The sequence below is a fragment of the Falco punctatus genome, assembly GCF_963210335.1.
Source record: "Falco punctatus genome assembly, chromosome: 1".
Lineage (NCBI taxonomy): Eukaryota > Metazoa > Chordata > Aves > Falconiformes > Falconidae > Falco > Falco punctatus.
In genome coordinates this window covers 107,633,180-107,652,826 of record NC_137580.1, presented here as the reverse complement: position 1 = coordinate 107,652,826, position 19,647 = coordinate 107,633,180, and the positions used below count along the sequence as shown (strand labels likewise).

The following is a 19,647-nucleotide window of genomic DNA, read 5'->3' as shown; positions in this document are numbered from 1 at the left end:
TCCTTCAGCCCCAAGTGTACTTTCTGTAAGCATTTACTACATGCCATTGTCAGACACTGAATACTCATCATGGCTTTTCATACATTTTACAATGGCAACAGCTAAATACTCAGCTCCTAAAATAGATAAGGGTCACCAGCTATAAAACATAAGAAACCAAGCTGGACAGCAGAGCTTCCCATCTGTTTCTCAGCACCAGGAACCCCCACTGCACCTGTCTTTCCAGTTCTTCAGCAAAGGCATCGAGATCCAGGTCTTTCAGACGCTCAGGGTTTTCTAAGATCTCCTCTAGAGCTCCTGCAGGATTAGCGTCCTCTGCCGACTCATCGTATTCTAAGGCATCCACTGCCATTTTTCTTGCCCATTCATAGGTTTCGGGATGGACCCTAGACCCATCTAGGACTTCAATGTAGGAATCGGTACTGAAATAAAACCGAAGCAATGTTCAGATAAGGACTCTGAAGGGTTCCAGAGTCACCTCCTTCAGCTCAGTAACAAAACATGCTGTTGAAGACCACTACTGGCTGCGCGGCTGTTTTGCCACTGCTGCCCTCCACGGAACAAACCACTCCACAAAGGACAGAATGACTTCTTCTTTGCTAAGTCAACAGGAGCCAAAGACAGACATGACAAATTCCAGTCTGCAGGTCCTGCTCTTCAAAGATACAGCCAGGCATTTTGGATGCTAGGTAGATTTGATCACTCTGCATACTACAGCTTCCCTCTGAGCACACACCTCTCCACAGTTTCTCTCCTCATACAAATTCAGTGTTGCCACCTGGCAGTGAAGCCATCTGCATCTAGCTGTTTGGATGAGGCTACACTTTGCCCTCTGCATCTCTGGGACTTGTATCCTGCAAAAACCAGGGACGTAGCAGGGTTGGGTCACTCAGCACAAGGATTCAGCCAGGTGCCCTTTCTCAGACTGCTTTTCAAAGGCAAAAAGGATACTGGGCCAGCCCTAGAGAAAGCACGTTTCCAACAAGTGACCCTTCGGTGCAAAGCAGTCAGATTTAGAAACCACATTACTGCTGTCCTCCAGACACTTCTCTCTTGTTTAGTTATCAGTAACCTAATGCTCTACAAACTTCCTAGTATTGCTACTAGTTTCAGAGGTAGCTAAATTCCCAAGTTATTCCTAATGTCTGAAACTTTAGAAAAATAAAACACTGTTGCTAGGACTAGGCAGAAACCAAGCTAAAGTGCACAGGGGTTATGACAGACATCCATGACAACTACGTTAGGGAACAATTGTTTTATTTTAGTTCCTCTTGACCACCACGAGTCTTTCAAACCATAGCAAGCTATATAATTAATGTTCTGCAGCTCACACTGCTGTGCTGCCCTTAAGAATCAGATTAATAACCAACAATACCTGAACTTGGCCAGAAATCAGAAGGGCCACACAGAAACTCCTGGGAGCGTGGACTCCATCAAACAAGACTGCTTCAGCCTGTCACTCATGCTAACACCATACCACGTACGACACTGAATGCAACCCAATACTCACCTATCACCCAGTGATGCTGTGTCAATCTTGATGAAGCCAGCACAGTTGATAAACACCTTGGGTCCCATGTGACACATCGTAACCAGCTGGGTCCTGTTCTCCAGACGTGTGTTGTTTTGTTTTAAGATCTGGAGACAGAGGTAATAGTATAAACTTTGCCATTCGAACAGAAGGGTTCTCCACAAAAAGCAGCACGCTGGACACTGCAGTGTTCAAAGTGTCTGACATAAGCCTATCACAACTCAAATTGTTGCTCCCTGCCTGCGTCTCGACATCGTATGAAAGATGATTTCACATGGAGCATCATATGAAAGATGATTTCACATGGAACAGCTCCAGCTCTCAGGAAAAGTGTTGGCTTTTTGCCTCGTGTTTTCTACAGTATGGAGGTGCCTTGATACTGTAACAGTGCATCCGTGGGTTCAGGAGCTAGCTAGGACTGATGGATCTGCTGAGCTGCTTGGGTCTATCTCAGGACATTAATCCATGCATAGCTTCGGGGTTAGGCGCAGTGAGATAACACATACTAAAACTCATGTCAACGGAGCTGTCAGCTGCATCTGGCACACGGGACCCTGACTCATCTTGTAACAGCACTGCCATCAGGCCAACTCGCACATTATTGGTGATGCATTATTTTTTGTAGGCAGGGACAGAAACCTCCTTACCTTTAGCAGATGAGTGCCTTTGCGTGGTCCCAGGCCACACACGTACTGCAGCAAAGCCTGGCTGTGAGGGTGAGCAATCGCCCGATTGACATCCACTCCCACCTCATTCACACGATTTATGAATTCACAGTAGAGGGCATTCAGCAGTTCCTCCTTCACCACGTGCTCCTTGACAGAAAGAAGAGGCATTAGCTTCACAAGGAGATGCGTGCAACACTTTGCCATAAGCAAGCTGAGCCAAAAATACAACACACTGGCTCTCAGGAGCTGTACTGCACCTCAGAGTTACCCCTGAGAACAGCCTAAAAGCAGGAGGCAAATGAGCTAAAGGAGGTAAAAAACCAACAGGGGCCACGTAGTCTGAATATGGCATAGAACAGGCAAAATTTAGACCAGCTCAACTTGGAATACTTTTCTTTGACAGCAAACTGTCCCAAGCCTCTCAGGACACTTTCTATTGCAGAGAAGGATCTTGCTTGCCCAAGGATCTCACAAGGAAAAGTTACCTGCAGAGGGTGGAGTTTCAGGCAGAGAATATCCTCATCGGAGCTGCAGACCTGGGCAAACTCTATGAGGGGGTCCTGAATGCGGCGAGCAAGGGAGACTGCTTGACGCAGCAGAGGTGGGTAATCCCGGAACTCATTCTGCAAGAGGCCAGAAAATTAGGGAAAACCCTGATGGTGTTTTCGCATTTTGTAGCGCAAGTAGCAAAGAGACATCGTGGATTGGAACAAGGGAAGTATTTGGTGCTCTGGGCAAAGGAGAGCTGAGGTCAAAGGCTGCCAGGAGCTCTGCCACAACTAGGAATGAAACAACATCATTCACTTAGCTGAGCAAGATTCATTTCAGACTACATCAATATCTACTTTGTACATCTGCTGTTGCTGATGTCTTCAGGGAAGCCTAAATAAGATGTTTTGCCTTGATCCAAAGATCAGTATGTCACCATCTAGACGGAACACATGAGGCAGCAGATACGCAAGGTAGGGCCAGCGCAACAAATGGAGGATGAGACAGCAGAGCTGAGTGACAGGCTAAGGGATAGATGGAATAACAGAAGGTTCACCTCAGACTTCTTGCTGTTCATGTAGAGGATGGCCAATTCATTGTCCACCAGCTCCACTCCAATAGAGGACAGCTGCTGCCCTTGATCCAGCTCATGAACAATTCTCTTTACATCCTCCATCAGCATCTGAGCATCCCTAGGGAGAGATGACCATGGGGATTGAGGGAACAGAGCAAAGCTGGGTCCTGGAATCACTTAGGGGAGATGACCCCAACAGGTTATCTCACACCATGGACAGAAAGAGTGAAATCTGGACAGGCATGAGGAAAGGACTGCAAAGAGACTGGGAAGTGGAAGGAACACAAAGACTGACCTGTTCTCGCCTGCAATTGTCACCACATGAGGCTTCTTGTTCAAGAGGAATTTTTTCAAGGTTTCAATATCCTGGGCCTGGAAAGGCAAGCGACAGGTCACAGTTTAAAAGCTAGAGGGTTTCTGTACTTAGCTAGCTACCAGTCCTGGTTCCTATTTCACAGGGCAAATCCTCCCCCCACTGCCACTATGACATGAACACAACTAAACGTCTTTTCCACAAGCCAGCTTTGCAGCTCCAGCCCACTGTAAGGACAAACAGGAAAGCTCTGCAGAGGAAAGACTGATGGCATCACACTCTGGTGTTACAGGAAATCAGTGCAAGTAGGGAATGGAAGTCAAAATCCTGACCCAAGCTCCAGCAGGTCCCACAGCCTTTTGCTATTATAACGTGATCAGGCAAAGGGGAGAAAAATTCAGTAGCTGCGACCAAAGAAGTTCACAAACCCCCAAACAGCATAACTCAGGAATGGCAAGGCCCTGCCACTCCCTGCAAGGGGAGCAGAAGAGATGAACTGGAATCTTAACTGGAAGCAACTGTTCTGCAGAACACTTACAGATTGGGAAAAAGGAAGTATTCTTATGTGCAAGAGTGACAGCGAGCTGTCTTCAGATTGACTATTCCCTCCAGCCCACAGTGGATTGTACTGTACCAAAAGCGAAGTGCAGACATTCATCTTAACAATAGCTGTCCAAAGGCTTACCTTCTTTTCCCTCTCCTCCTCACGCCAGGCATTCCTTCTCTTTGTGAAATGCGGCAATCGGAGGAAGTCTGTAACCTCACCCTCTCCATTAACAAGGGCACAAAACACAGGGTGGTCCCTGCCAAAAAGAGATCACTCAGACATGGAGGACTGCTGAAGCTGTACATGCATCCAGAGGCAATTCCCTTCCTCCTACCTGGCTGAGGAAAACGCAATGCCTAGCACCCGAATCCCCTTCCCTTGGTTTTCATCCATGAAATCATCATCTTCCTCCACTTGCTGATCAGGACGATACGAAGCTACTTTTAGCCAGTTGTACAGTTTCCGACTGCAAGCCTGGCAGAACAGAGAAGAGGGGAGAGGAGTGAGAAAATCCACTGCGGGTGTTTTGGCATAGCCCTTCTCCGGAGGGAAGGTTATGGACTGCTCAAGGCAGCAACCAGTATATTCTGCCAGGACTGGGACAAGCTCTCCAGTACCATGGAGCCCATCTTCCCTCCCACTGGGATATTTGCTCTTCTCTCCATCCTCGGGAAAGTATCAAGACTCAGACCCCTGCCGGCCTTCTCCTCCTTTTCAAGAGCCTGTGTACGGCCTGTCAGCAGCTATCCCCAGCACACTGCAGGGCTCTTTGCACCTGTAACCCCAGCTCTGACTCAAACCCACCCGTCCCTTGTCGCACCTTGAGGACATACTCCTTGGCCTCCACCAACAGCTTGTTCTTCAATTCCTTCGCCATCTGCACGTAGAGGAACTGGTTGAGGGATCTCTCAATGGCCATTGTACGCTGCCGATTCCACTCCTGCACCTGGTGGCTGAACTCATCCCGATAATAGAACTGTTTGATTTCCTCAAAGTACGTCTGGTCACTTCCGTAACTGCAAGAAATGAGAGGAGAAGATACAGAAGGGCTCCAGACGCCTGCACTGACACCACCACTGGCAGATTCCTGCACAGGGATGTAACAGCAGCACCTCAGATTCAGGGAGCTGCATGGAAAATTTAGAGAAGAGCCAATTCTCCCATCAAACACTCCTTTATCTGCAAAAGATACGCTGCTAGACAGATCACAGCTGAACACAGCACAGAGAAGCCTGATCTGTGCAACATGGGGCAGCCCACAGCCACTCCAGCCCATCCATACGGCACAGTGTGGCTACTCAGATGTGCAGGGAAGAAAACAAGAAGCACACAGCAAAGATGGCTGGGAAACAAGCACTGCCTTTCACAAAGATCCTAAAGGCTTCAGAGTTTGCCTCCAAATGAATAAGACAGATGTCAACTAAGGTTTTCATTAAGATGAAGAAAAAAGCAAGACCCTGAGAGGCTGCTTGACTTCAAGGTGCGGGAAGCCATCAGGCCATGACTTCCAGGAGCAGTCTGGGTTACAGAGCAGCTCTAGCAGCATGACAGCACTGGACGCATGAGCTCTGCCAAGGCATGGATGGCAGAGCCAGTGAGGACTCACCCCTCCACTCCTTTCATGTCAATGCTGATATCTATAGTGAGCAGCGCTTCCTCCTCTGCCAGGCTCATTTTCAGGAACTGGTCATCTCGCAGCTCCTTCACAGGTTTGTTCTTCAAGTATTTAAATGAATAGGCATAGTGGGCTTCATCAATATCCTGGGAGAGAGGAGAGGCAGTCAGTAGGCATGCTGGGCACTCACAAAGAAAGACCCTTCTGTTTACTGCAGCAGACAATGGCTTTTATTCAATACCCCCTCACCCTTACGCCTGCCAGTCTGCATTTCCTTCCCCAGCAGGACACAGTGGAATTCGTTCCCAGTCTCAGAGAAACAGAGACCATTCCAATAATTGAAGGCACCATCTCAACAGCAAGAATCAGATCTGCTGAAACTCTGAGACTAAAAATGCAGCATGCTGCTGAGCTGGCCTCTGCAACCACCCAGCTCACATGCCGCTCCAAGGTTTATTCATAGTTGCCGCTGACATGGGAGAAGTTTCCAGATGCAAAAATGAGCATTTGTATGTTATTTAGATCCTTCCCTGAGTTGACTCATGGAGTCAGAGCTCCCGTCCTTACCTTCTTCCCCTTTTTGGTTGGTGAAATGTTGACTTTAGCTCTTTCTTGGAAAGTCTGTCTCAGGACCTGCCTGACCAAAGGCTCCCTGGCTATCTGCAAAGCCACCATGTACCGGGCTCCTTCCAGCACAGCTTCAGGGCTTGGGAACTGACTAAAAGTAAAAAGGCAACATGAAGGTTTAGGGCCTGAGAATGCCCTGAGATCCCCTCCCTTGTGTCACATCCGCAAGATCTCCATGGAGACACCCTCCCCGGCACTGACCTACACACATAATCCTTGGCCAGCTCCAGGGGCTCTGCAGGGAACTGCTCTGTCTCGTGACGCTGGTAACTGTCTCGGAGATTCTCTCCAAATTGCTCAGGTGTCAAACCAAACTTCTTAGCCAGGCCATCTGGTAAATCAAAAAAACACCAAAACCACACAACACAAAAACAATGAGGACAAGGGTACTGTAGCTTACACGGAGCAAAACTACCAGTCCTCCTTCTACAGGTAAGCCACACCGCCCAGCAAAGCATGCGGGCTAGGCCACTGCAAGCTCAGCATGACAGAGTGCAACGCTTACCCAGCCCAGCTGTTTGACAGATGGTGTACATATCCCGACGGGAAGCCTGCTTCAGCTCAGGCCCTTTCTGCTCATCATCTTCTGCATCCTCCCCCTCACCTATGGGAAGGATATATTTAGCAAGGCCTCTTTACAAAGGCATCCACACAACTGCAGCGTGTCAGGAGCACAGCAAAGGGATTAAACACAACCTACATCATGCAACAGAGTCCCTAAATTCCACAAACACACCTCAAAGGTTACAGTAAACCTTAAAATTTTTCAGGTTTAGAAAAATACCCTGAAAATGCTATCTTTGCAGTTTCACTCTTCTGCAGTTTTAATAGCAGTATCTCTGGGCTGCACATTAAAACACACATCAAAGTGGCTGATACTTGCTTTGGCCCCCACCACGAGGGGTGGTATTCAGCCTACTGGAAAGCAGCACCTTGTGCAGCAAACTGAAAATTTTCAGAGATGCCTGGAAGACCTGGGATTAACTTGAGATAGAAACTAACAGTAGAGATGCCCTGTGCAAACACACAGGCTTTTCAACACTTTCTTCCTATTCTTTTGAACCAGGATTTTCAACCAGCCCACAGTTAGGAGACTATCAAATCTGGGGACAAACCTTCCTCCTCTTCACCATCCTCTCGGATACGCTTTTGCTTCTTTCGAGCAGCCTTGGCAGCATTCTGCATCTTGGGGATGTCTCGCCCATAGTACAGCAGGAAGTGATTATACACGTCCTTCAGCTCGTCCATGGACTGCACGTCCTTCAACCTACGGCACGCAAAGCCAGCTTGTGTCAAAGCAAAGCTGAGCTGTGGTCAGAGCACTCAAGGAACCTGCTCTGGTACAGGTCAGGCAGAAGGAGCGCTTGGGCTCATCTTCCAAAAGAATTTTAAATATTTCTCACTACTGGCTTTGTAGAGGCTAACGTCAATGCACTGCAGCGGCCAGAGAGCCTGTGCTGTTTGGGCAAGCTAACACACATTTTAAGTTGTTCTGGAATGAATGTAAGAAGGTCATGGCACCATACCTCTCCATGTCAGTAGTATCCAGGGCCCTTATGCCATCAGCCAAGGGCTTGTCTGGGTCAGCAGAAATCTGTTCATACTGATAGGCCTGCATCTTCTCAAACAGACGTGTCAGGTTCTGCTTGCGGATCTTCAGCTGAGTCCACTAACATGAGAACAAAAGAACTGCAGTGAAACTTACTATCACGGTGGGTCACATCTGCCTCTTCCCTTCCCAAATAGGGGTTCCCAGGATCTTGGGATATTTGTTATATAAAAACAATCATTGAAACCTTCACCCACAGTTGAGCCCAGATATGAAACGTGGCAGATCTCATCTCAGAGACGGATTATATTAACAGAAAAAAAACATAAATCAAGATTTGGATCTACCTGATGGTAGAGAAGAAACCTGCACTCCTTGCAGGAAAAGTCACTACACAAGAGGAACTCGGTGAAGGGGAAGGACTGTTTTGAATCCTCTTTTGTCAGATAACCCTTTACCACCACACAGTAACAAATGTACAAAAACACAAGGGTAAAAAAAGCACACAAGGTCTCCAAGGTCAAAACAAAATCTGCTGACAGTATCAATGCTAGGTGAGAAGATATGCTAAATGTTGATGGGATGATAAGCAGTGAAAACACTCCTCACCTTCTCATCCCATTGCCAGACCTTCCACAGATCATTGATATGCAGCTCTGGCTCCACATACTCCTTTCTGTAGAAGGCGATGAATGGGACCTGGGTCAAAAATAAGACTCATTACCACCACGCTGTGGCAGCCAGGAGTCCAGAGAATCCTCCTGTTCCATGTGGGAGAACAAGCTAATGGAGCAGCAGCGTAGAATATGCACCAAGCCACACCCCAGCCTTTAAGACCGTTCCATCAAAGAATATACCACATAGACCAAAAAGCTTCTGCAACATCAGGCAACACGTCAGAGAACAGGCTGAATGGACTGACCAAGGCTCAAGAGACTCTGAAATTCCTCCCCCTCATCTAGCATCAATTTGTTCAGGATCAGGGAAATAGGACATCAGCAGCACCACCAAACAGGCCTTAAAACCTGCATTGCCACAGCTCACATCAGTTGAGCTGCACTTTCCAATGAAGCACCGTTTTGTCACAGGAGAGGCAACCAGGTATGGTATCTCAGCCCCTTCTAGTTTGCTGCCCCAAATGCTTTCAGCAGCCCCTCTGCTAATCCTGCCTGGATAAGGAGACAGACACTCAGACCTCATCTTGGCAACGAAGCGGAGTTGTGAATTACCTCAAAATGCTGGTTCCTCATGAAATTCAGGGCTTCTTTAATCTTCTGGATGGTGCTGGGCCCCTTGCGGCTGAAGCTGCTGCTGGCTTGCCCACGGTCGAGGTAGTCAGAACTTTCCTAAAAAGAAGAAATGTGTTGTGTTGATTGTATTTCTGAGCTGACTCTAAAAGACCAGCCCAGGCTACAGCTGGAAACCAGTGGTCCTTTTTGTTAGCTGGGAACGCAGGCTTAGGTACACACTCTGATTTTATACCACAGAAAAGCATCCTAGCACTGACTGGGCTTAAAGGAAAACAGAGAAGCAGCACCTGGCCAAGGTAACGGATGGTGTAAACGCAGATCATGGCTAATACTAATTTAGCCCTAAGTGCACACTGGCTCAGAGATTTTTCAATCATCCTTGACAATTATTCCTGCAAGTTCTCCGTGTTCCTTTTTTGTCCTGTTTTATAAATACAAAAATGAAGACACCTGCATGTTAAATGACCTGCTCAAAACCAGAAAACCAGAAAGAAAATTGTATTGGGCATCACATTCCTCTCAGCAGACTCCTGGAACAATGTCTCAAGGCTGGAAATCTGCAGCACCTTCAAGTTCTCTTAGGACAGAAGTCCTAGGCATAGTCAGACCTTTACCTGCAAGGAGATGGTAGGTGTTGCAAATGCATTCCTATAAATCCAGTCAGCTTCCTCCTCCAGCTCATCATCTTCAGCACTCTTCACTGGGATGGATCGCAGCTGTGAAAAGGCAACAAGATAAGCAGAGGCACGTGCAATACCAGGGCTCGCACTACCATGTTTTCAAGAAGCCTGGAAATTATTGTTTTGAGCTGCAGGTTCCCCCCACACCCACAGGGCTTTGCTGAGGATAGCCCTGCAACGTCTGCAGCTTCTGAGCGCGCAGGCAACTGCACCAGCTTTACACTAGGCAAAGGCAGCTAACAATTCTGTCAAAGGCTTGTGGAAAGGCTTGCAATGGTGCGAAATCTTTTGCGACAATCAAATTAGGGTACTCCCAATTTCCTACCAGACTCCCAAACCCTCTGCCGTTACATCCTCTGTTTCAAACAGTCTGTGCCTGTTCTAGCCTTGTTATCACTTTTCTTCCTGCAGCCACAGAACAGCAGAACATAAAGCAGCTCCAAACCCTCTCTGGGCATTTAGTCTCAGCCACTTCTCTTGCAGGAGGCCTGCTCTAACCATCATTGACATCCATGAAGATCACAAAATGTCTGAATGGGCCACATATGGTCAGAGGACATTACAAACAGCATTCCCTTGTGCTGTGCACGCTAGCATGGGAAAAAAGGTCCTTCTGAAAAGCCGGCAGCTTCAGACATTCCATTTTACAAAGGAGGGTAACAAGCCTCTGCACAGAATTACATTAACATATGCTACAGGGAGATCAACTGTTCAGTGAAAATCTGAATAAAGGGTAAAATTAAGACAAAAATCCAAGACATCAGAATGATCCCTAGCAGCACAAACCGGACTCGGTGTTGACAGCAGCATGTGTCCCGGTCACTTGGATTAAAGTGGGTTACAGAAACACCTTGTATGAACAGTTATGTGTTGGCTGGTATACAGGCAGGCTAGAAACCCTGTCTGGCACCGTATCTGTATCTCTTGCTATCCAGAGGTACGGCTGCAGGGATTCCAAACAGGATCCAGCATAAAGGACATCTCAGCAGAGCACAAGCCCTGCACCACTTCCAGAAGTGCAACGCTGGCACCCAGTGGCCAAAGAGAAACTTGGACCAGTGCTAAGCCCGGGCTTACATGCCTAGAACAGTTCACAACGTCACCGGTATGTCCAAATGCAGAGCTTTAGCCTATACATTTGACAGATGGAATCTTCAAAGAAGAAGGGGGGGGGGGTGGAAAAAAAAAAAAAAAAGATGCCAAAATCCAGCCAGCAGCCAGGTGTGAGAGCTGGCCTGCAGGTCCTGGAGCTGAACCACTTTCTGCTTGCACACTAGCACCCTCATCCCTCACCTGGAATCTCTCAGGCATGTCTGTCATGCGGATCTCATTGTCCTGGTCTGTTAGGTGACTGCTCTCCAGCTCACTGGGCTCATACATCTCAAAGATGCTACGCCGACTGACGCGCTTCTTGGCAGTCTTTTTGGGTCGTACACGGGTCTCCCCTTCTGTTTCTTCATCCTCATACTCATATTCCTCCTCCATCTCCTCATCATACTCATTGTACTTCTCAAACTCATCATAGTCAAAGTCCACACCAAAGATTTCCTGGGCTTCCTGCAAAGCACTGGAAGGCAAAAACTATCCTTCAGCCTCACTGTGCAGTTCACCGAACATCCTTCTAGCCACACAGGGGAGGCCACAGCACCCAAGTCTAAGCTTATCATGGATAAAATGGAAAAAAAAATCATCATGGATAGGTACACAACTCTGAGTTTTACATGCAAATACTTCTCTTCTAAGGGACTGGTTTTGGTATCCCTGTAAAAAAATCCAGGGGAGAAAGGAAGGAGTCAGACATTTAAGAAATTACAGACTAAAAGATCTGTGTTTAAATTTACCAGGTTCCTTTTGGGGAAAGAGACCAGTGGTATCCAACCACAAGCTGAATCACTCTGCAGTTCCAAGAATCAAGTAAGATGAGCACTGTTTTCAAGGCTCCAGGCAAATTTCCAATCAATACTTACGCATCTGTGTATCCTGGGAGCTTCTTTCGCCATTTTGGCTTCTTCAGAGGTTGTCCATCGTCATCCACAATGAAGTCATCAATGTCTGGACATTGAAAAATGATTTAATGGTCAGAACACTCGCATATTCAGCTGGTACCTCTGACAAAGCTCAGTTCAGCCAGCGCAACTACAAGCCTCCACCACAGGCTTTGGCTGCTGCTGGCTGTCTGATGGCCACGGCATCTACACCAACCTCAGACATTCCAGGCACCTGAACCACAATAACAAGCTAGAACAAACTTCCAGACACAGGCAAAGCCATCTGGCAACATCTGCAGCTCAGCGCATGGAAAATGCAGTCAGAAAAGGCCTTGCTGCTTTGGACAGCAAACTCTTGAAACTCTTCCAGTATGGCACTAGCAGTGGTGACAGGCTGACGCTGAAGAGAAGTAGGGCAGGCATGTGCTGTGCTGCTAGGTATTGAACAGTGCCTTGACTTCCCTCCTTTAAAGCATTTGCATTCTGAAGGCAGCTTAGAGGAGACGTTCAACACCTCAGCACTTGTAATGTGCTTCTGGACAAATCAGTTTAGACAGACAAACTAAACCTGCCACCCAGGAATGTTTAATTGTAAAGACTGTACTAATCAGACCAACAAAAGCTTTACCACAACAGCTCAAATAAAGTCTTAACTTTGTTCCTGTGCTTCAATAATAGGACAAACTTTGGATGAATCCACCATCCATACTCACCAGATTCGTCTTCTTCCTCCTCCTCTTCCTCTTCTGGTGGAGCAACAGGAGCTTCAACAGCTTCCCCTCCTTCCTCGCCTTCACCATCCTGAAAGATTTCTTCAGCAATGGCTTCCTTCTCATGTTCTTCCTTTCCATAGTCTTCTTCCTCATCATCCTCATCATCGGACATTTTTCGCACACGTCTGAATTTTTGCTGCAAGCAAGATGGCTTGTTAGTGCCCACAAATCCTGGCAGAGACTCAAGGCTCAGTGTGATCTCTGCCAGGCCAGAACTGCACTTTGTGTGCAGGCACCCGAAAGGGAGCAGGATGGAGCCCAGCACAGCACAGGGACACAGGGGAGGAGAGCCACCCCCTGGGGACCTGTGCTACAGGTATGGATGGGGCACAGCGTGTACACAACGTAACTGCCTGCTGAGGACTGCACCGTGACCAGGCCCGTGTCACCTGCATGCTGTCACCACCAGCGGCAGCCTGGTTGATGTGCCTCCAAGCAGGGAGTGTTACAGAAGGAGCTTTAGAGCCCATAACAGCCTGCACTGACTCTGAGGTTAGCTCCATGCAGGAGAAAGTTAGAAGAAGATGGGCTCCTCAGACTGTCCGGCAGAGGTGGGGAGGGAGGAACACAGCAGATTTTAGAAACCAGAAGAGGTTTGCAAACTCTAGGAAGCCAGTTCTCAGTTGCCTGGGCAGGGACAGACCCTGCTTCCCTCAGGCACTCAGCTCTCCCTTTCCAAGAGGGCAGGAGCAGATGGGAGGCACCACTCACTCTCTCCAGACAGCAGCCCACCCTCTGTCATCACACCACACCATTAACAGCAGCATGAGAACACAACTCACTCTTTTGACTTTAACACCCAAGTTCTCTTCAATGAGGTCAAAATCATCATCCTCCAGACGGTCATCAAAAGCTAAGAGAAGAGAGCAAACGTGAATTACACTCTCCTTTTACTAATCTGGGAACAGACCAACCAGTAAGAAAGGTATAGCTTACCCAGCCCATGCAGACACCCAGGGCAGAGGAAAAGCATTACCCCGTGGCCTGCTACGAACAGTTATCGTGAAACTTACTCCGCTTTCTCTTTTTGTGGCCAACGTTATTCTCAGAGTCTCCAGAGTCACTGGCTTCTTCCTCCTCTTCCTCTTCCTCATCGTCATCATCGTTAATGAAACCTTTCAGGTTCCCCTGCTCATCTTGATCATCAAGATTCTCCTCCTCCTCTTCCTCATCTAGGGTAGAGAGCAGCAAGCATTAGACATTTACTCATTGGCTGAGACTCCTTCTTGGCTCTGTGCAAACAGAATCTTTCTTCACACTATCCACACAGGGAGTTATAACCGAACACTTCTACTGACACAGAACCCAGCCAGCTGCTTGTGCCAGAAGCCCACTTCTTGTCTCGTGGTCTCATGCTCTCTCTGCAGAGGGAACAGGTGGAGAATTCCTCTGCTTTTACTGTTTACTATCAAACCCACGGGGGTGAAGCAGTGTATTTTCTATTGCCAAATACAAAAACCACCTAAGCACTTGGAGGAAGGGAAGCACTTAAACAGCTGAGATTATCGACTACAGATGGCCATGCTATTATAGCACAGTTATTGCTCCATCTGCAGAGTCACGGGATAGAAAATAGAACAGCGAGGCACACAGATAATTGAGCTAACTCAGAGCAGACAGGCAGACTCACCATCCTCATCTTCTTCTACAAACTTCTTGGTTACTCTAGGCACAACCTCCCCATCCTGGTTGTACTCCTCCTCAGACTCCTCTGCTTCACTTTCTACAAAGTCAGACATGGCCGCAGCGTCTCACACACACTCCACAGGAACTGGGGAAAGAGGAGAGACATCCATCGCATCAGCTGAGCCAGCAGAACACAAGCACTTCCCCCTACTGGGTTCTGGAGAGAAGAGAGCTAAGGCAAGAGGGTTTCAAATTATCTATCCAGGCCATGAATTACCCAGTGTCCACCTTGCCTAGATGTCCCTGTCACCAGGGATTAAGCAAGCATGAAGACAGTAGCCAAGTGCTGCTAGCTCCTGTCAACCCATGTCTCAGCGAGCAGGACAGGACCTGTCACAGCAGCATTCATTACACAGCTGAGCTCCCAGCTGTGGCTGAAATAGCACAGGCAGCCAAAGCCCTTCATCCTGCCCATACCCTCCCATGTGGCCAGGAAAGCAACCTCATGCTGCCACCAATGCTAGAAGGTGTTGGGCACACAGTCCAACCAATTAGGATCTTAATATGATTAATCCTCATTCAGTTAATGAAGCCAGGGCAATCCGGTAAAAGGGCCTTGACTGAATTGCAGTTGCAGGCTGTCAGCAAGGCTCTGCGGAGTCCAGGGAGCAAACAGGGGAGAGGCCTGGGAGGTGCTGCCAGGTCTGGGCTGGGGGCTGCTGGCTGCCCAGCTCCACCGCCCCATGCAGCCAGAGCAGCAGCCAGGATGGTCCAGGCCAGGAGCCTCCGTCCAGAGATCACGAAGTAACAAGAGACTACAGAAACAGGGTGTTTTCTATAGCCAGAACCATTTTTTTTTCCTCATTTGATGTTTTTCACCAGCTGGGGTTTCTGGAAGCAGTATAAACCAAGCTTGGTACAAAGGAAAGTATGTCCATAAAGACACAGCTCAAGTTCTGTCTCTCTGAGCCTTCCACTTCTTGTGGTTACAAAACTTTAAAATTTTCAAAGGCTTTGGGTTTAGCTCCTTTTTACACACACCAAAGTAACAGAAGCTTACAAAAGTCAGCTCTAAGAAAAAACACATCAATTCCTCAAACGGCTGTGAAGATGAAAATGCTGGCCCAGGAAGAAGTACCAGCCTTTGGGAAGGTACAAAAAGGAGCTCAGAGAAGGTGTCAGATCTAAAGCCAAAACCTCCATGTTAAATTACATCTGATGTAATTTAATACACACACACTGGGGAAAAAAAAAAAAAAAAAAAAAAGAGAGGAAAAAAAGATGAGAAAAGATTTCCATATGCCAAAGAATGATACCTAAACAAACACACTTCAAAGCGTTCCCATAATCGTTTCCCCACTGCAAACAAACAGCTGAAGGAAATCAGTCCCATATGGGACAACCTGATCAAGGCTTTGCTGTGACACTTCTTGTGTGCGGGACTTCTTGTTCTGCCCAGAGATCTATACATCTGGTGGCCAAAACAACCACTTAGAGAAAATCAGGGACTTCTCAGTCAAATAAAAAAAAAAAACAAAAAACAAAAAAACCCCACCACCAAACCACCAAAGTGGAAGACCCATCTTAGATATCTTTTAAGTCTTCAAATACTAATAGCTCCAAAGGAATGTGTCAGCCGTATCTCGTTACAGAAAACCCACAATAAAGGCAAGGGAAAGACCTCTGCCAGATTTCAGACATGAGCAGATAGCAGCTCATACTCTTGACTGATTACATGGCTGTGGCCAACACCAAGCCACGATGCTCCAGGCAGGTGATCCCCATCCTCAAGAGGACACTGTAGAAGTCATACACATGTATTTAAGCATCCCCCTCAGAAATAATGTGTCAGAGGACAGTATAGATGCTAGTTAAATACATGTTCCTGAAGCAAACGCCACTGATGAATTGTGTAACTACACACAGTAGTGGAACAGGAATTGTTATGTTTACCAGCCTGTGTATGAATATTATGTCAACGTCACACTTTCTCACCAGTTCTTCTTCAACATGTATCTGTCAGGATGTATTAACATATATAAAACTGCAGACCAAGTGGCTTTTCCTAGAGCATTTCCAAGACTAATAACCTCACTTCTCTCCTGTCCACGATCCACACACAAACCCAGCAAGAAAGAAAACCATCCGTGATAGCACCATACACAATTTCACTATTCTTTGCCAGTGAAGTGTTTCGCTCACAATTCCAACTTTCTTCCTTATCGCTTGTTCTACCATTTCCTGGCAATTTCAGTTCATGTCAAATCAAATTTGTCTGGACACAGTGAACAGCTAGGACTTAGGAAACCCATCTCATTTAACAATCCAGCTGAGCAGGTTCCACACAAGGCAACCACCCACAAAACCAAGTGCCTTCAGTTCCAGTGAAATCCACCTCAGGACAGCAGGGATGTCACTTAACAGGGCAAACGGAAGCCAGGGTAGCTATTACCAAAGAGGTGTTGAATCAGAGAGGGACTAAAGGTGTTTCTCACACCCTCCACGGCAGAGAGGCCTTAATTTGAAATAAAACAGGACAGGGAGGCAGGCAGAGACCGCAGCCAGCGCAGGTGGAGGAGCAGAGGCAGAGCTCAGAGCAGCACTGCTGCCCAGCAGGAGCCCCCTGTGCAGCAGGTCACACAGGGCCAGCCCCGCTTCTCTGGCCCTGGGGAGGCTTTGAAGAATCCAGAGTGAGAAGCATTGGGCCAGCCCAGCTGTATCAGGCTATGGGCCTTTTCTCAGAGCAGCACAGCAGCAACCCCGCTCCTGTAACACACCCAGGAGAGGGTCAACAGATTGCTGCAGCACAGGAGCAAGTCCTAAATTGCACTAGAGCACCAAAAAGGCAGGAAGACCATGCCTAACCCTGCACGCTTACTGGCACACAAGCAGACAGGCTCCTATAGGTGATACATACATAAAGCTTTACCCCTACAGCCACTAAACACTGACCAAGACAGACCAAAGGCAACAGCAATGCAGCAAGCAGCGCTGCGACAGCACCACGGCAGCAGGTGAGGGAAGCGCGGGCGCCTCCACATCGAGCACAGCCTCTCCTGCTTGCAGGGATGATCCAGCGGGAAAGGGCTGAGCAACTACACGACCTCTGCTTTTGACCAGGGACATCTGCACTTTGCTCAGCTCAAGGGCACAACAGCAATTGTCCAGAGTCCACAAGCTCCTTTTAACTGGGATGACCCTGAGCGGAGAGCTCTCCATGCTGTCAATATACAGACACCATAGAACAGGTCAGCAAGAGCAGGCTGGACACTGGCTGCAGGCACTGTGGGCTGCCTCCCTGGTGAGGCAAGGCAGTGCCTTTAGAACAAGTGCTTCTTGGTGATGGACCTGAGAATTCTGAAAACCAGGCATTAAAATACCTGTGAAGCCTTGGCCACACAACCAGATGCCTGCTGGTTGCTCAGGACTGCGAAACATGGCAGTGCTGGAGGCAGACGCAGCTTTTGTACATCACACATCAGCAAAGTTTAACTCATGAGGTTTAGAAATGGAGATATGCTGTGAGTACCTGCAAAATATCAGGATAGTTACAGGAAAAAACCCTGCACCTTGTCATTTACTGTGGCACTTGCAAGGTAGGGACAGGACCTTGTGCAGGATGGCATCAGGAAGGACAGTGCCACACAGAAGCTTCACAGCCTGAGCAGGTCCGGGGTGAGGGAAACCAGAAGCATCTCAGGGATGCCAACTAAAGCATGAGGCCTCAGTGGTGCTCATGGAATAACCAAGGAGTGTCCTTACACGAAGACACATTCATTATTCAGCAGTTAACCTCAGGATAGCAGTGTTAATGCACAAAACAGCAAAACCAAGTGCTAGTCTAGGCTCTACTACAGCATGGGTGGTGAAGAGAAGGAAGTCCTTGACTTCTCCCCATCCTTCATGGAAGGAACTACACCAAAGCCCTGACCCACGTGAGTCCTAGTTCTATGGTGGGTTTCTTGAGGCAGAGAGGGTTTCAACAGGGACTGTTTTAACCTCTGCCATTTTGCGGTTCAACTCACAGTCCAATTAAGATCACACAGGTCCACAGAATCTCATTGCCAAAGCCACCACTGAACAGTTTCGCTCATGTCTACACTTCAAAAAGGAAAGTTAAATTGGAGAGGACTCAGAAAGCTCTGTGAGAATAAGAAGGCTGGGAAACTTGACTCAATTAAATCATAAAGCCTAAGGAATCCCAATCTATTCATTTTGTCAATTAAACGCTCATGGGATGAATTTTAGCTCAGCCGGACTACATCCATGGGAGTAAAAGACAACAAATGGCTTATTAGGAAAAACCCAAACGAACTGCAAAGGTAACACCATCGTTCTACCCCCTGAAGCTCTCATAACAAAATCAATTTTGGTTTTCTTAAATAAATAAATAATAAAACCCCACACAAAACAAGCAAGCCATGGTTGAGCCAGAATGTGTAGATTTAACACTAATCACTAAGCAATGATCTTCAGGCTGGATCCTACCACATAATTCAGACAAGACCATACTGGCATCTTTTAATTTGAAGCTTATGAGCCTAACAAAAATATCCCTGTGAAGCACTGTAAAGCACTCGCACCACAACAAACTACCTTCATGGGTACCTCATCAGCACCAAGCTTTTCCTCAGAGCGACTCCTTGGTACGGGTAGGGACTTCTGTAAGGCTGATCTCTGCCAGGGCCTGCCAGCCCTGATAAGGCATCAGCAACATAGAGTGTTGTATTTAGCTTTTAAAGCCGTTTTATGAATTTCTGAAGTCAGGACCTAAATGAGACATTTCCACCCTCCTCAGTGGTAGGTGTGCAAAGGAGCGCAGGGGTGAAATGACAACTGGAAACAAACAATGCTGTGACAGGGTAAGTCCAGCCAGCCAGCCACCTCAGCTCAGGAACTTCCCATACCTGCTGTGTTAGTTTTAATGCTGCCTGTTGGTCCCACCACCTCTGATGCTATCAAACCGCAGAACGTCCTGTGGCAGAGTGCCACAGTTTACTAGCATGTTGTGTGAAAAAGCACTTCCGCCTGTTTATTTTAGACCCACTGCATCACAATTTCCTGTAAGAAACAGAAAATTGATGGTCCCTCCTTGCTTTCTCTGACCTGCCCATCACTTCACACATCTGCATCACTTCACACATCACCCTAAGGTGAGGAAACAAAGGCTTCACTTGCCCAGAAACCTGCTCATCCGCACTGCCCCTGCCTCTTTTGAGACGGCTAACCAGAACTGCCAGCAAAAGCCAGGGCACAAACTGCCAATGATTTATGCAGCGGCGTTAATGATGTTTTCTGTTTTGTTCTCTGTTCCTTTAAAGTAATTCCAAAACATCCTTTTTAGGCTACAGCAAGGCATTGAAGTGACACAATTGCTGAGACACCAGCAGCTCTTTCCTGAATACTAAAAGCTGATG

The 19,647-nt window shown here is 47.5% G+C and overlaps 1 protein-coding gene across 2 annotated transcripts in view; it reads right to left on the bottom strand.

Annotated features, from left to right (window-relative positions):
- The window catches only part of SUPT6H (SPT6 homolog, histone chaperone and transcription elongation factor), a 30,261-nt gene that overhangs the window by 9,435 nt on the left and 1,179 nt on the right, over positions 1-19,647 (bottom strand). For both annotated transcript variants that reach the window (XM_080377174.1, XM_080377175.1), the window contains exons 2-25: positions 14,235-14,375; positions 13,618-13,776; positions 13,387-13,457; positions 12,545-12,740; positions 11,811-11,895; positions 11,137-11,410; positions 9,778-9,879; positions 9,143-9,259; positions 8,523-8,612; positions 7,891-8,033; positions 7,480-7,631; positions 6,870-6,968; positions 6,566-6,695; positions 6,305-6,455; positions 5,729-5,883; positions 4,943-5,138; positions 4,457-4,596; positions 4,261-4,378; positions 3,558-3,634; positions 3,245-3,380; positions 2,685-2,822; positions 2,179-2,346; positions 1,511-1,638; positions 215-422 (exon numbers count right to left, since the gene is read on the bottom strand). In XM_080377174.1, coding sequence (XP_080233300.1) covers positions 215-422; positions 1,511-1,638; positions 2,179-2,346; positions 2,685-2,822; positions 3,245-3,380; positions 3,558-3,634; positions 4,261-4,378; positions 4,457-4,596; positions 4,943-5,138; positions 5,729-5,883; positions 6,305-6,455; positions 6,566-6,695; positions 6,870-6,968; positions 7,480-7,631; positions 7,891-8,033; positions 8,523-8,612; positions 9,143-9,259; positions 9,778-9,879; positions 11,137-11,410; positions 11,811-11,895; positions 12,545-12,740; positions 13,387-13,457; positions 13,618-13,776; positions 14,235-14,343 — 3,342 coding nt within the window. In that variant the 5' untranslated portion in view covers positions 14,344-14,375. The remainder of the gene's footprint in view (positions 1-214; positions 423-1,510; positions 1,639-2,178; positions 2,347-2,684; positions 2,823-3,244; positions 3,381-3,557; positions 3,635-4,260; positions 4,379-4,456; positions 4,597-4,942; positions 5,139-5,728; positions 5,884-6,304; positions 6,456-6,565; positions 6,696-6,869; positions 6,969-7,479; positions 7,632-7,890; positions 8,034-8,522; positions 8,613-9,142; positions 9,260-9,777; positions 9,880-11,136; positions 11,411-11,810; positions 11,896-12,544; positions 12,741-13,386; positions 13,458-13,617; positions 13,777-14,234; positions 14,376-19,647) is intronic.